The 13,318-nt window shown below is 43.0% G+C and overlaps 1 protein-coding gene across 1 annotated transcript; it reads right to left on the bottom strand.

Moving 5' to 3' along the window:
- Positions 1-2,007: 2,007 nt before the first annotated feature.
- Positions 2,008-6,777, bottom strand: LOC136489307 (disease resistance protein PIK6-NP-like). Its single transcript, XM_066485990.1, has one exon. It carries the CDS (start codon positions 6,529-6,531, stop codon positions 2,008-2,010), a length of 4,524 nt encoding a protein of 1,507 aa, XP_066342087.1. The 5' UTR covers positions 6,532-6,777.
- Between the last annotated feature and the right edge of the window lie 6,541 nt (positions 6,778-13,318).

Consider the following 13,318-nt stretch of genomic DNA (forward strand, 5'->3'; position numbering starts at 1 on the left):
GGCTCCCGCGCACACGGCTGCGGCCCCTGCTGGGGGTGGCGGTGGCCGCGGGTGCTCGCGCACCTACGTGATGGTGAGGCGCCTGCAGCTTATGGCCGTAGATGGCAGCGAGGCGTCGACGACGGTCCCTTTGCGCGGCGGTGGGTGTGGTGGAGGACGGTGGCGGCCTAATAAGCGTCGACTTCCTCGGCAGGGAGAACGAAGATCCCACGGAGGTGGTTCCGTAGGCAGTTGTGTTGTAGGGGCGACGACGGCCTAGGAGTCCGAAGACCTTCTTGGCTGTGCATATACTTCGTGGATATAGAGGCCGGATTAATGAATACATTATTAAAAAACTGTTCATTTCTTTCAAGTCTCCTCTTTTATGTTTTCTGCTGTCTGAAAAATGACCAGACAGTGTGAGCGGACATGGGCCCTGGGCTGGGGGGCTGCAGCTCGAGTTGCGGCCCAAATTTTCTAAGAGTAGGTGCTTATCAGCAGCCCACGAAAGCTCCCCAATGCTAGGCCTAGGCAACCCCTACCCCACGGCCAGCCCAACACAGAGACAGCCCATGACCACCACCCGATTCCCTTCCCGTTCCCGGCGACGTCACGGCGAGGCTGCCCAGGCGCCCAAGATCCACAGCTGCGCGCCTCCGCCTCCAGACCTCCACGCTCCAACCGGCCGCGCTGCCGCTGGCAGCCCATTCTGCAGACTGCACCCTACACCGCGGCGGCCCCTTCAGCAGCAGCGCCCCCACCCACCCACACATACGCGCGCGCGCGGCACTAGTCCCCCAGGCGGCCAGGCAGAGTGACAGGTTCCTCGATCCAGATTTCAGAAGTCGAGAGGGAGGGCAGAGGCACCGCCCCAGCTCTGCTCTGCTACAGGCTGCTCACGGTTAGATCTGAGAATACACAACAGTATATGGTATTAGGGTCTAGTTGCTGAATTTCAATTTTCGAATGTCTAGTTGACTAGTTCCTAATACTCACATTCCAATTTGCAATATATTCATTCATATGTCGTAGGCATAGAAAGCTGGGAAGGATGGAAAGGTATTTTTGTAAGAATGACGCATCGAAGAGTAGTGCTGAAACTAAAGAGAGCCAAGTTGAGAAAAAAGGGCTTGAGCTTAATATGTATCTGTTGAAGATGAAAAAAATTCTAAAGTGCTCTCAAGTCTTAAAAACTGTATGTTAAATTTGCCCCGCGATGGCCCAAGAAATGAATGCCACGCATTATATTTGTTTATTTCAATTCATAATGTTATCTTGTTTTTTCATAGAAATAAAGACGACCATCAAGATGGTGTGAAATTTTTTACGTGTTGCTTGAGCATTTTGAATTGATATTATCATTTCTATTCTTTGTTATATCTATTATTGCACCACTTGTATGAGTTCTAGCCCACTATTATTTAGCCCCCTCTTGCTTCATTTCTCGGTCCGCCGCTGCCGCACACCATCGATGCATGCCAGAGATGTATGAAACATCAGGCCCTGTCACTTGGGCCATTCGGTGAGATGATGATAAACATGCAGCGCACAAAAGGAATTCAATTAACAAGCCAAATATCACACTTATTATATGGATGGAGCCAGCCACACCACATGGTCCGGAGGGAGGCCACACAGTACACAACCAAATCCATGAGCATGGGCAACAAAGGCCCGTATGCTCACAGTACAGAGGCAACCACTAGAGGCAGGCACGCATCAGCATGCGTGCCTCTGCATCCGTAGAGGAAGGCCACACACATGTACACAACAATCATGGAAATCCAAATCGATACACATGAGCAGAGTCACAGCTTAGAAGCTGCATCTTGCTCCACACCTCAATCACACACACACACAGACGTGCACTCAGATGGCACGTGCAGCAGATGCACTGATGTGCATTTATTTTAGTCACACCACTGACTTGATAATAAGCAAACACAAACACTCACACATAACAGAGATAAGCACACACAAAGCCAACGATGACGGAAGAAGAATGGAAACCTTAGCATCCTCGACCAGCTAGTGCTGATCCTTCTTCTTGCAGCAATAGCTGGTGGTGAAATGTGGAAAGCATGGTGCAGCACCCTGTTCATTTTCATGTGCTTTGTCCTCCTTTTGCTGTGGTTCATCATATCTGAGAACAGGCTTGTTTTTGTGTGCTTTGATGTTTTTTTTCAGCTGACGTGGAAAATAGTTACCATTAAGCTCAAGCTCCTTCAATTTCCCAATGTTGTCCATGCCAGAGATTTGGATTTCGTCTGGAAAACCACACTCATTGTAGAACCAGATGATCTTCTCGAGGTTAGGACAAGATCCGCTGTTGAAGTTGATGTTTCTTATCTTATAGCACTTGATAATAAGAAGGTTTAGGTTACAGAAGTCATCTTTGTCGAAGCTAAGCTCGCTTTCATCACAAGAATTGTCAAGGAGCACTAGGCAGGACATGCTTGGGTTCTTCGAAAGGAGTTTATATAGATCATCACCTTTTTTGAGTAAGGTATCAAAGAGAGTCACCTTGTTAATTTTATTGGCATTGTTGAATAGCGAAAGGAAGATTGACTTGTCACCTTTCACTTCGACCTCTCTCAGTTTTGGAAGGGTACCAGGCACAGTAAGTTTGGACTCTTTGCTGGCCATGTACAAGATGATCTTCTCAAGCTCAGGAGCGGCCCCATTTTCAAATATGATGTTGATCTTTGTTGTGTCCTCAAAATGGAAATATCTAAGATGCTGGAATTCTTCCTTCTTGAAGGTGATATTTCTCTCAGTAATTTTCTGTGGAGCTACTCCATCTTCAGCTTGTGAAACTTGTCCAGTGCTTTTCTGAGGAGCTGCTTCAACTTCAGAAGGCGAACCAAGTTCAGTGTTTATCTGAGGAGTTACTCCATCTTCAGGAGGCTGAACAGATTCAGTAGTTTTCTGAGAAACTGCTCCATCATCAGGAGGTGAAACAAGTTGATTCTTTTTCTGAGGAACTGCTCCATCTTCTGGAAGTGAAGCAAGTTGAGTGTTTTTCTGAGGAGCTGTTCTATCTTCAGTAGCCTTTACAGGTTCAGTGCTTTCCTGAGGTGGTGCTTCTCCGGAGAAGGAATAAAAAAATTCATTGCCCTTCAACTCGAGCTCCTTCAACATTGGAAGGTGACCGACACCACTAAGAGACTTTATGTTGGTAGAGGACAAGACGATCTTCTCGAGTGCAACAGCTGCTCCCTTTGCAAAGTTGATGTCAGTCATATTGTCTCCATCGATAAGTAAATATTTCAGATGTTCAAATTCTTCCTTGTTGAAGATGAACCAAGGATGAATGTATGCAGAATGTCGGAGCCTGATGCAGCGTAACTTGGGAAGAGAGTCAAGGACTTTAAGGTTTCTCTGCTCCAACTTGGTGCCACTGAGAGTTACCTTGGCAAGTTCACTGCTACCTTTACCCAATAATGAGAGAATCTTCACCCTCTTTGTGTGTCCGTTGATGCTTACACTCCCTAGAACCTTGGGTGGTTGTACCAAGTGGGTGTAAATATTTTGTGGTAGTAAATTTTCATCAGTGGAGGGGTCCTTGCTCCTGGTTTCTGGTATTGTGATCGAAATGGACTGAAGGCACTCTTTTATGTCACCAATAGTTTGAAGCAAAATCATGAGGTGTTTGTCATTATCATCGATAACTACACCGAGCTTCCTCAGCTGCCATAACTTATTAATGTCCTTCAACTCATCTCCATGTGACGACAAAGCCTTGACATTAGATAACACCTCCAGGTTTTCCATTTTCTCAGTCTTGTATGGGATACTGACATAGGAGTAATCTGACTTCTGTTTCCTATTGGTTATGCCAGTGCTGTTACCGCTTGCACTTGAATCAGTGTGACCAGCCAACAGGCGCCTTAGCTTCAGGAGCAGGACATGCCTTGTTTCCTTTACAGGCACACTGGTTTGCCGGATGTCCAAAATTTCAAGGTCATGGAGGTTGTTGATTTCTCTTGGTAGATGGGTGATATTTGTTTGTCTTAGGCTTAGATACTTGAGAAATGGAATGTTGTGGCAGATGGCCTTGAGGTTGTTGCTTTTTTTGTCAAAACATTTACAACCTTGCAGATCTAGCAACTTGAGTAGTGATAGCTGAGGTGAATAATTATGAAGCTCCCTGACAAACTTGTCTATGTTATCAGAGGCGCGGAGTCGGAGACCACTGGAGATGGAGAAGTGCCTAGCCAAGAGATGTGACAGGCGTGGATCCAAAATGTGTTGCTTTTTAGCCATTTTGGTGATAAATCCATGGACAAGATCACCAACCATGCAGCTCTTGAACTCTCCTTTAGCACTAATATCCCCAGGACAAACAAGACACCGGTCGATGAGAGCATCGAAACATTGCTCAGCATGGCGAACTGCAATGGACCAGTCTTCCTTTCTTATTAGCCGTTCTGTAAGCCATCGTCCTATTAAGGTTGACCGCCTGATGTTGTCACCTTGAGGGAAGATAGCTAGGTACAGCAAGCAGGTCCTGTGCTCTGTAGAGAGATCTCTGTAGGAGAACTTGAATATCTTCTTTGCATTAATGGCCAATGTGCTTCCTGGACCTGCAGGATCCTGCACCTGCAGGTCCTCAGATAGCCTCACTAGTTCTTTGTTGCTCCTATTGGGATTGGTGTACAAAGCACCAGTGAACATCTTCATGCAGAATTCATGTGGATGGCACTTGTCCAAGATGTAGCGCAAAATCTGGGTGCTGTTGTCACCTTCCTTGTTCACCCTATGCTGTGTGAGGTTGAGCACAATATCATGGTATAATCCAACAAGAGAATATGTAATTGGCTCTGTGGGCGGGTAGCAAAACTCTTTGGCCTTCTGGCTGTCCGTCGTAGTCACTATCACTGCACTGCCATTCTCATGGTTCAAGAGATTCAAAGCATTCATGATATCCTCCCACATGGGTCCATGTCTTCTATTTTCATCCTGCAGAATAATAAGCAGTTTGTCTTGATCATCTAAATGTTCGTTGATTTGACCCACTAACCCTTTGATCATCATCTGCTGCTCAATCTTCTGCTTCATTTCTGGAATCTTCTTCTTGGTATATTGAATGGCGCTAGCAATTTGACCATCACCTGGTTTTTGTTCTCCTGGGCCATGGGACTTGGTAGGTTGTGTGCCTGCTAGGATCTCTTGTTTAACCAGGTTGATGATTTCCTTGATCTGATCCCTGATTTCTTTTGTCTGATGGTCACACAATGTAGTAGGAGCAGGAGCAGGAGCAGGAGCAGGAGCACGATTACTAGCACTGGTCAGGAATACCTCCTGCAGAATGCGTTTGTATTGGGTGTTGTCCAGGTTCACGCCACCTTCAGTTTGCATATACTCTGCCAGCTTCATGGCTGTATTCTCGATCATCTGTTGCTCATCCCATTTTAGTACTTCCTCGATTTCCTGCTCACTCCTTTCCTCCCGTGGCACTAGCAGTGTCAGATAAAGTACACCTAAGGGTTTGTCAGTTTGTCTTGGTGTGCATTTTGGATCATCCATTGTGTTTTCGAGTGCTTTAATTTTTCCTTCAACATTGGCTTGAAATTGCTGCCTGATCTCTCTTTTTTCCGCCCTTCCTGCTTGCCAAACGCTGAATTTATCAACACCAGCCTCCTTTTCCTTCCACTTATTGTGTTGCTTCTGGAGTCTGCACACACGCAGGATGAAGAAAAGAACCTTGTTGGGTCCTAGCTTATCTGATGCGTAGTGTACTGACGAGAGGTTGATCCAGACTGTGCAATGGAATTGTGAGCACGCTTTCTCCAAACCTTCACTTATAATGATGTTGTCTTTAGTATCTCCTGGTGCTACAATGGCGATGGATGGCATTGATTCCACCGAGTTGGTCTCGAGTGTCGCCACCCAGTTGCATATCTTCTCTATGAAGTAGTTATCCAGAGTGGGAGGTTCCAGAACTAGTCGACGGTAGTAAGAGTAATGCTCCGCCATCGCTCCTGCCTGGTGCTGAATGCCTTCATCCTCGTCATCGTCTTCTGCAGCCGCCGGAAGTGCGGCAATGGCTTGAGACGAGGACGAGGATGATGGCATCAGTGTCGATGACGATGTGGCACCACCTGGGGTAGCCGGCTTCCCAGGGATCTCCACGCCGTACCTCAACCGGCGCTTGCCGACATCGGCGGCCCGCTCCTTGAGCTCACGCAGCCGGGTGGCCGCTATGTTCTTGGCGATCAACTCCTGCACGAACCAGTAAGCCCACCAAAAGTGGCCTTTGAGACCACCCCTGGCGCGGTGGATCGCCGGGTCACCACGTAGTAGGTAATGGTCGATGCAGTTGCTGCAGTCGTGGGCGAGTTCCCGGACCTGGTTCATCCACGTCTGCACCTGCTCGTCGTGCGAGCCGCTGGGTGGCGCCGTCCTGGCCAGGTGCTCCAGGAAGCTGTTCATGCTTTCCATCTCCTCCTTGATGAACTCCACGTCATTGCCGACGCGTCTCAGCAGCTGGGCCTCAGCCCGGAGGACGCCCAGCAACGAGCCGACGGCTCCAGCCGCCAGCTCCGCCATGGCTACAGCACAGGGCGGCGGCTGCTGCCACCGCCGCCGTGGTCTCGCCGGACAGTAGAGACACCTAGCCCTCCTTAGCTTAGCTAGATGTACTTGGACCGACAAGAAACGACCTTGGACAGCCTCCCTGATGGTGCAATGGATTACTCGTCCATTGGATTATTTTTGGTGTGTGGTTGATTTGCTATAGGGGTCTTCTCTTCAACACACCGTACCAGTGCTAGCTAGCATGGAACGCAGATCTATTTCTTGAAGGAATGCATGGCCAGAGGTAATGCCCTAGCTTGCTAGTTTCTAATCTGCTCTTTTCTTCTTGGCAAGGCAACCAGATGCCAGATGGACGTTCTATCCCATTGAGGATTCTTCAAGGTATGCCCAGTGACTTTATCCTTTGCTTGCTTTCCTTCCCTGTTCTTCGCATATTTTCATGCACTGGACAAACCACAAATGAAGCAAGGCATGGAATAAAGTAAGGGGAGTAAAACCTGCCTTTCCTCTTTAGATAAAAGGTAACTATAGCTTGGATGGGCATATTTTCATCCTTATTATGCCCCTATAGGCAGTTAGGCGCTACTACCACCACTCCAAAAAATATGTCCTCTTTGGATGGCTTTTGAGACAGCCAAAAACGTCTTATAGTTTGGAACGGAGGGAATATTATCTAAGCCATCTATGGGTCTAGATGCAATGGTTCGAAACAAAATGGTGCCTACCACCATCGAAATTTTTTAAACATCTATAAGGTTTGAATAGCACATCTTGGTATCTCTCCAGGTCAAAGGGGGTATGAAATGCTGAACCTATGGAACAAGGGAGGGTGCACACAATCGTCATCTTTTCTTTTCTAATCTCGAATGTCGTGGTCATGCCTCTCCCCTATTTTTTTACAATCAAGAAAGCCAAGCAAACTTTTGCCCCCCACTCCACGGACAAAATAGAGCTACGGTAATTTTGATGCATAACAAGGTACAGCGGAATGGGGCTTTGATTTATTCCCTCTCTTTAACTTTATCTTTTCCTTTATCCCTGCTAAAGGCTTGCATCAGACGGGCCCAAGATTTGAAGAATGTGTATTCAGAATTTCAAAGTAAAAAGACTTGATTGGTTCAACCCTATTTTTCAACATGAATAATAATTTATCAACCCTTGAATACAATTAATTAGCAAAAATAATTGGTATTCAATGAAAACGCTTGAATACCCCTTGGCCCGCCCTTGTAATAAAAAGGGCATGCATGAAAAATCAAAATTTTAATATTACTAATTAGTGTCTCCAATTCTCCCTATGTGTGACAAAAAAAAATATAAATTCAATTTCACAATAATTAGAAACATATGGTATTTAATTTGGATACCTGCTCTTCTAATTATCTGTGCACACTAGTGATCGGGATGGAATGGGCTATGGTGGTGGCACAATAGAGAGGACCAAAAATATAATTGACATCCTTAAGAATTCCGAAATTTAGAGGCTCCTCATACAGTACTTCTGGTGCATCTTTCCTAGAATTCAGATTTATAGCAAGGAAAACCTCATGCCTCCGTCCCTATAATAAGTGTCGTACCTTTCCCAAATTTACAGGGAGGAATCTATGCGAAACCACCTTTTCTCTGTTCTGAGAATTTCTAAACACTACTATAAAATTGGACATCACTGTCGGTCTCATCATTGTCGGATTTTAAAAAACCAACACCGATAGCCCATCACTGCCGGTTTTTGACTAAAACTGGCAGCGATAGGACTAACCGACACTGATATTCGGGTATTGACTGTCGGTTCATATCACTGTCGGTTTTAGCCAAGAACCGACAGTGATATTGGGTCATCACTGTCGGTTTTAGCTAAGAACCGACACTGATACTATCATTGTCGGTTCGTGGCTTGAACCGACAGTGATGTGCTGCAAGAAAACTTCATAAGCTTCAAATATGATGTCCGATGAAGATGAACTTTATATCAAAGTTGTAGTACTCGACGAGATCTACAACTTTGTTGCTCAAACTTTTTTAATTTGAGATTGTTTGGATGTTCAAATATTTTCAGTTGAAATAATCTATCTAACGGAAATTACGTTCGATTTCTAAAATTTAAAATTTAAATTTTTCAAACGGCCTCGGATGGAGAAACGCCCAAAACAAAAGTTGTAGATCTCGAAAAGTTATACAACTTTATAGTTGAAAACTTTTTCATCTGATATCATTTACTACTTGAAAATGCTATTTGAAATTAAATTTTAAAATTATTGAAGAAGTCTGATTTCTCTTTTTAACCTCTGGCTAAAACTTGTAATTAGCCTTTCTCCCTCATATTAACTTCAAATTTGATGTTTTTTTTTCTAAAAATTTCTAAAATTATGCCCTATCAATTTATTGTGTTCTTACCGGTATTATTTTATCCATCTTTTCTTGTGACTGTGTTTTATCTATTTGAATTTAAAAACATGGTAATTTCAAACGTCATTTTGGAACACTGAATAATTTCAGCTAAAAAAGTCATGAACATAGAAGTTGTAGAACTTATCAAGATATATAACTTTTATTTTGGTCATTTGTTCATCCGGTAAAGTGGTAGTAACATTGTTTATAAAATTTACATCTCTCTTATAGTTTCATAAACAAAAGGGATGTGTAACATTTGTGAATAATGTTACTACCACTATGTAAGATGAATAAATAATCAAATGATCAAAATAAAATTTGTAGATCTCAAAAAGTTAAGAAACTCTGTAGTTGACAACTTTTTGATTTGAAATCATCTTGTCAAGGAAAATTACTTTTGAATTTCTAAAATTTGAAATTTAAATTTTATAAATGACCTCGGGTGGAGAAATTACCAAAATAAAAGTTGTAGATCCCAAAAAGTTATGAAACTTTGTAGTTGACAATTTTTTGATTTGAAATCATCTTCTCAAGGAAAACTACGTTTGAATTTCAAAAAAATTAAAATTTGAATTTTTTAAACGACCTTGGATGGACAAACAGCAAAAATGAAAGTTGTATATCTCAAAATATTATGAAACTTTATAGTTGATAACTTTTTGATTTGAAATCATCTTGTCATGGAAAACTACGTTTGAATTTCAATTGTCATGGAAAACTACGTTTGAATTTCTCAAATTTAAAATTCAAATTTTGTAAATGACCTCGAATAGAGAAACTACCAAAATAAAAGTTATAGATCTCGAAAAGTTATAAAACTTTATAGTTGACAACTTTTTCATTTGAATTCATTTAGGGTCCCAAATACTCATTTCAAAATCAGATGAACATAAAATGGATAGGACGAAAATCTCATTTGGACACAAACAGCTTGCAGGTGGAGTGGTTAGAAGCCAAAGACGTGAAGCAGGAGATCTGGGGTTCGGGCCCCGGTGGCCGCGAAGTGCGCGAAAAATCGCATAACTTGTGACTTGCTACGCGCGGCCGTGTGGCTGTCTGGGGCCTCTCCCGGTATTAAAAAAAATCCCTATTTTTTCAATGAATTTTTTTGGCTTTCCTAGAAACCACATCACTGTCGATTCATATCAGTGTCGGTTTATAAGAACCGACAGTGATGTCAAACCCCCTATCACTGCCAGTATACCACTGTCGGTTCAAAATCCGGCAGTGAAGAGGGTTTTTGAACGGACAGTGATATCAAGATCTGGGGTAGCGAAAGGAAAGGAGAATCGATTAGCTGAAAACCCGTTTGGCATCATTTCCAGCAATTCTAGTAAAATTGAAACTGATTCAGTCATCCAAACGCACCCTGAATTGACAGAGTTGACTAGTAGTCACTGTGAAATTGCTAATGATTAGACTATAAGAGTAGTGACTTCAAAAATATGTTTGTCATGCCTGCTTGTACTGTTCCTTCGGAGTTGGCTTTTAGCATGGGTGGGTGCAACTTATCAACTAGCATGAAGCCTTAATTTGAACATAAAGCTGGCTACATACATCTCATATCAAAGTAAGTGCAAGAGAGGCCGCTAAAGACGTTCATATGAGGATATTATTAGAGAAGAGTTTCTCTCTAAGGAGAACACTGATCGCGAAAATCACATTGGTATGTCGCTTTTCCTTCACATCTGATCTTGGTTTTATTCATTGCCAAACTTCTCATTAGTATTTAGGTGATCAAAACCATATAAAATTGGTGTGATCAAAACCATATAAAATTAGGTGATCTTGGATGATCCCTTTGTGGAACTTAGATTTTAATTTATATGTTTCGAGTAGTGGTGTAATAACTTCTGATTCTCTCATCTTGATCTTGATATTTTGCAATGACATCAGTTTTAGGCTGCTCCATGATAGACACACTCCTAATTGAATGTTTTATGTTTGTGTGAGAGCATGAATTTTTATGCCAGTGTAGTTGCACAACAAAAGTTTACTTCTTGAAATATTAAGTTTTAGCTATATCTGTGATAAAAGGAGACTTTGAACTCCAACATGCCTTCATGGTATTTACTATTTTATTAATTGGCACCATCTCCTCAATAGTAGTACACTCTGAATATGCATATTAGTCTGTGAACATCCCATAAACTTGTTTCGAAATTCTATTATGAACAAACTTATGTATTTTATCTTTTTTTTTTGGCAGATTTAGCTGAGTTGGAAGCCTATTATTTTGATGGAAGTTCGGAAAAATCATTGTGCTGCTGGTCCAAAAGTTACTGATGTTTTTGGAGTTCCTTCATGTTTTGATTAGTTGATTTACTATTTAGGGAGAAATCATTTTTTTGATCTAGAGTATGAAAGTATATTTTAGGCATAATATTAAAAGATGTTTTTCTAGCAGCACTACAGTAAGATGGCTGAACAATCTGAGATCTAGTAATCGGATACATTTGGTAGTCATGGCATGTCAATACTCAATACTCAATATTATGTTCTACGTCCGGTCAGTTTCAGTGAGTATGTTGTGAGCCGGCCATAACGATAACGAACTGTATTTTTATTTGAAGCCAAAAATATTTTAATAGCACAATGCCAGCAACATATATTTTATTAGCCGGCTATATCGTTATTACTTTTTTTAACTACTAATGAGTAGTATTTTTGTGCCCTTGTCACGATTCCAAAGAAACTACATGTATACAAAAGGACAGTTGTACGTTACAGAGCCAGAGAATTCCTTTTGTTTGAGCTATTAACCCGTGTTAACCATTCAAACCGAATAACCAACCCAACCTAATAAACTAATCAAAACCATAGCAATCCGATGAAAATCAGCCTGCACCGCACTGACATTTATCTTCGGTTGGTTTGGAAGCGCTGGGCCACGGGCGTCCGTCCCGTCTAGATGCGGCTCATCCTCATCCACTCATATGCTCTCTCAGAAAAAATATATCCACTGTTCTTATCCGCTCATCCGTCCGTCTCGCTTGAGTGCGTGGGCGCACATCCACCCGCCCCACTCTGCCCTACCACGCTGCGTTCCACCACCGCACGCTCATCGGCGGTCACACCGTGCCCTTCCCGCCACCACCCCGCGCCCCATTGCCGGTCTCGCCGCACCCCGTCCGTCCGTTCGTCCCCATCGTCGCGCGTGCTGCTGACCTCGCCATGGCCGCTGGGGCGCACGTGCCATGGCGCCTCAAGTCTTCCTCGGCTGGTGGTGTCACGCGTTGAGGCTCGTTGCTGGCTCCCACCCTGACGGCCGAAATCGATCGACCCCGGCCTTCCCCTCCCCTATATTGCATATGTATGTTTTAAGTGTTTGTAACATTTTAGATGTATATTGCAACATCTTGATGTTGCAAAAGTAGATCGAGGATGTTGCACATGTTGCAAGTGTTTCAGAGGCTTTTTGCAAGCATTTGTTCAAAATGTTTCATCTGTTTTCAGACGTATGTTGCAATCATTTTTATCTGGATGTTGCATATGTTTCACACATATGTTACATCAGTAAGTTCCAAATGTTTTAGCTGTTTCTGTCTTATGTTGCAGCAAGTAGTTTCATGTGCAAGTTGCAAGTATTTTATTTCAATGTTTCATGTGTTTCACACACATGTTGCAAGTGCACACTACAAGAAATATGTCATCTTATGATGTTTATGGAATGACATTTAGTCAGAATGTCATTAAATCAATCATTTTATCACTCTTTTGGTGGACCATGTAAGATTTTGACAAAGACAAGTTTATGCCACAAAAACATCCCAAAATTTGTGCAATTCCATACTGTGACAATCTTTGTTGTGTCATAATACCACAGGACAACAACATAACACTAGTGGAAACCAAAATTTCCATGTATGCCTGATAACATCTTGTGTCAGTTACATGAAAACTTATAGGGAAATATCAATTAACAATTCAACAAACTCACAGAGAAATAGATATAACCCTATTACTTTTAGTGTAGCGCACATAAATAATCTTTTTTTCTATAGGTGAACCTAGAAGGCATAAAAAATAGCTCATATGATAATTATCTACGATTTTCTATGAGTTTTGTTTTTTGTATCACACATATTCTCAGAAGATGATTTATAGGATAAAAAAAATTAACCGAATATAGGCATCTAAAATTTCACTTTATGCACGGCGGCAACTTTTCGCGCCCATGTTGCCGCCAGCCACCACCGAAAAAACAAATAATAATAATAATAAAATTCCGCAAACCTTATCCCTGGCTCACACACCGCTGCTCACGCTCGCCCGCCTCTACCTCGGGCACCTCCACGCCGGCGCCCGCCCCAAGCGGCCTCCCATGCTTTCCACTAGCGTGCCGCCGCCGCCGCCGCCGCCGTTCCCGCGCGTGCTCCTTGAACGCCGGTTTGCAGATCTAGGTGCT

The sequence above is a fragment of the Miscanthus floridulus genome, chromosome 10 (assembly GCF_019320115.1).
Source record: "Miscanthus floridulus cultivar M001 chromosome 10, ASM1932011v1, whole genome shotgun sequence".
In the NCBI taxonomy this organism is placed as follows: Eukaryota; Viridiplantae; Streptophyta; class Magnoliopsida; order Poales; family Poaceae; genus Miscanthus; species Miscanthus floridulus.

What these genes read in the sequence shown, in the direction of transcription:
- LOC136489307 (XM_066485990.1), bottom strand. Translation starts at nt 6,531, where the DNA reads ATGGCGGAGCTGGCGGCTGGAGCCGTCGGCTCGTTGCTGGGCGTCCTC.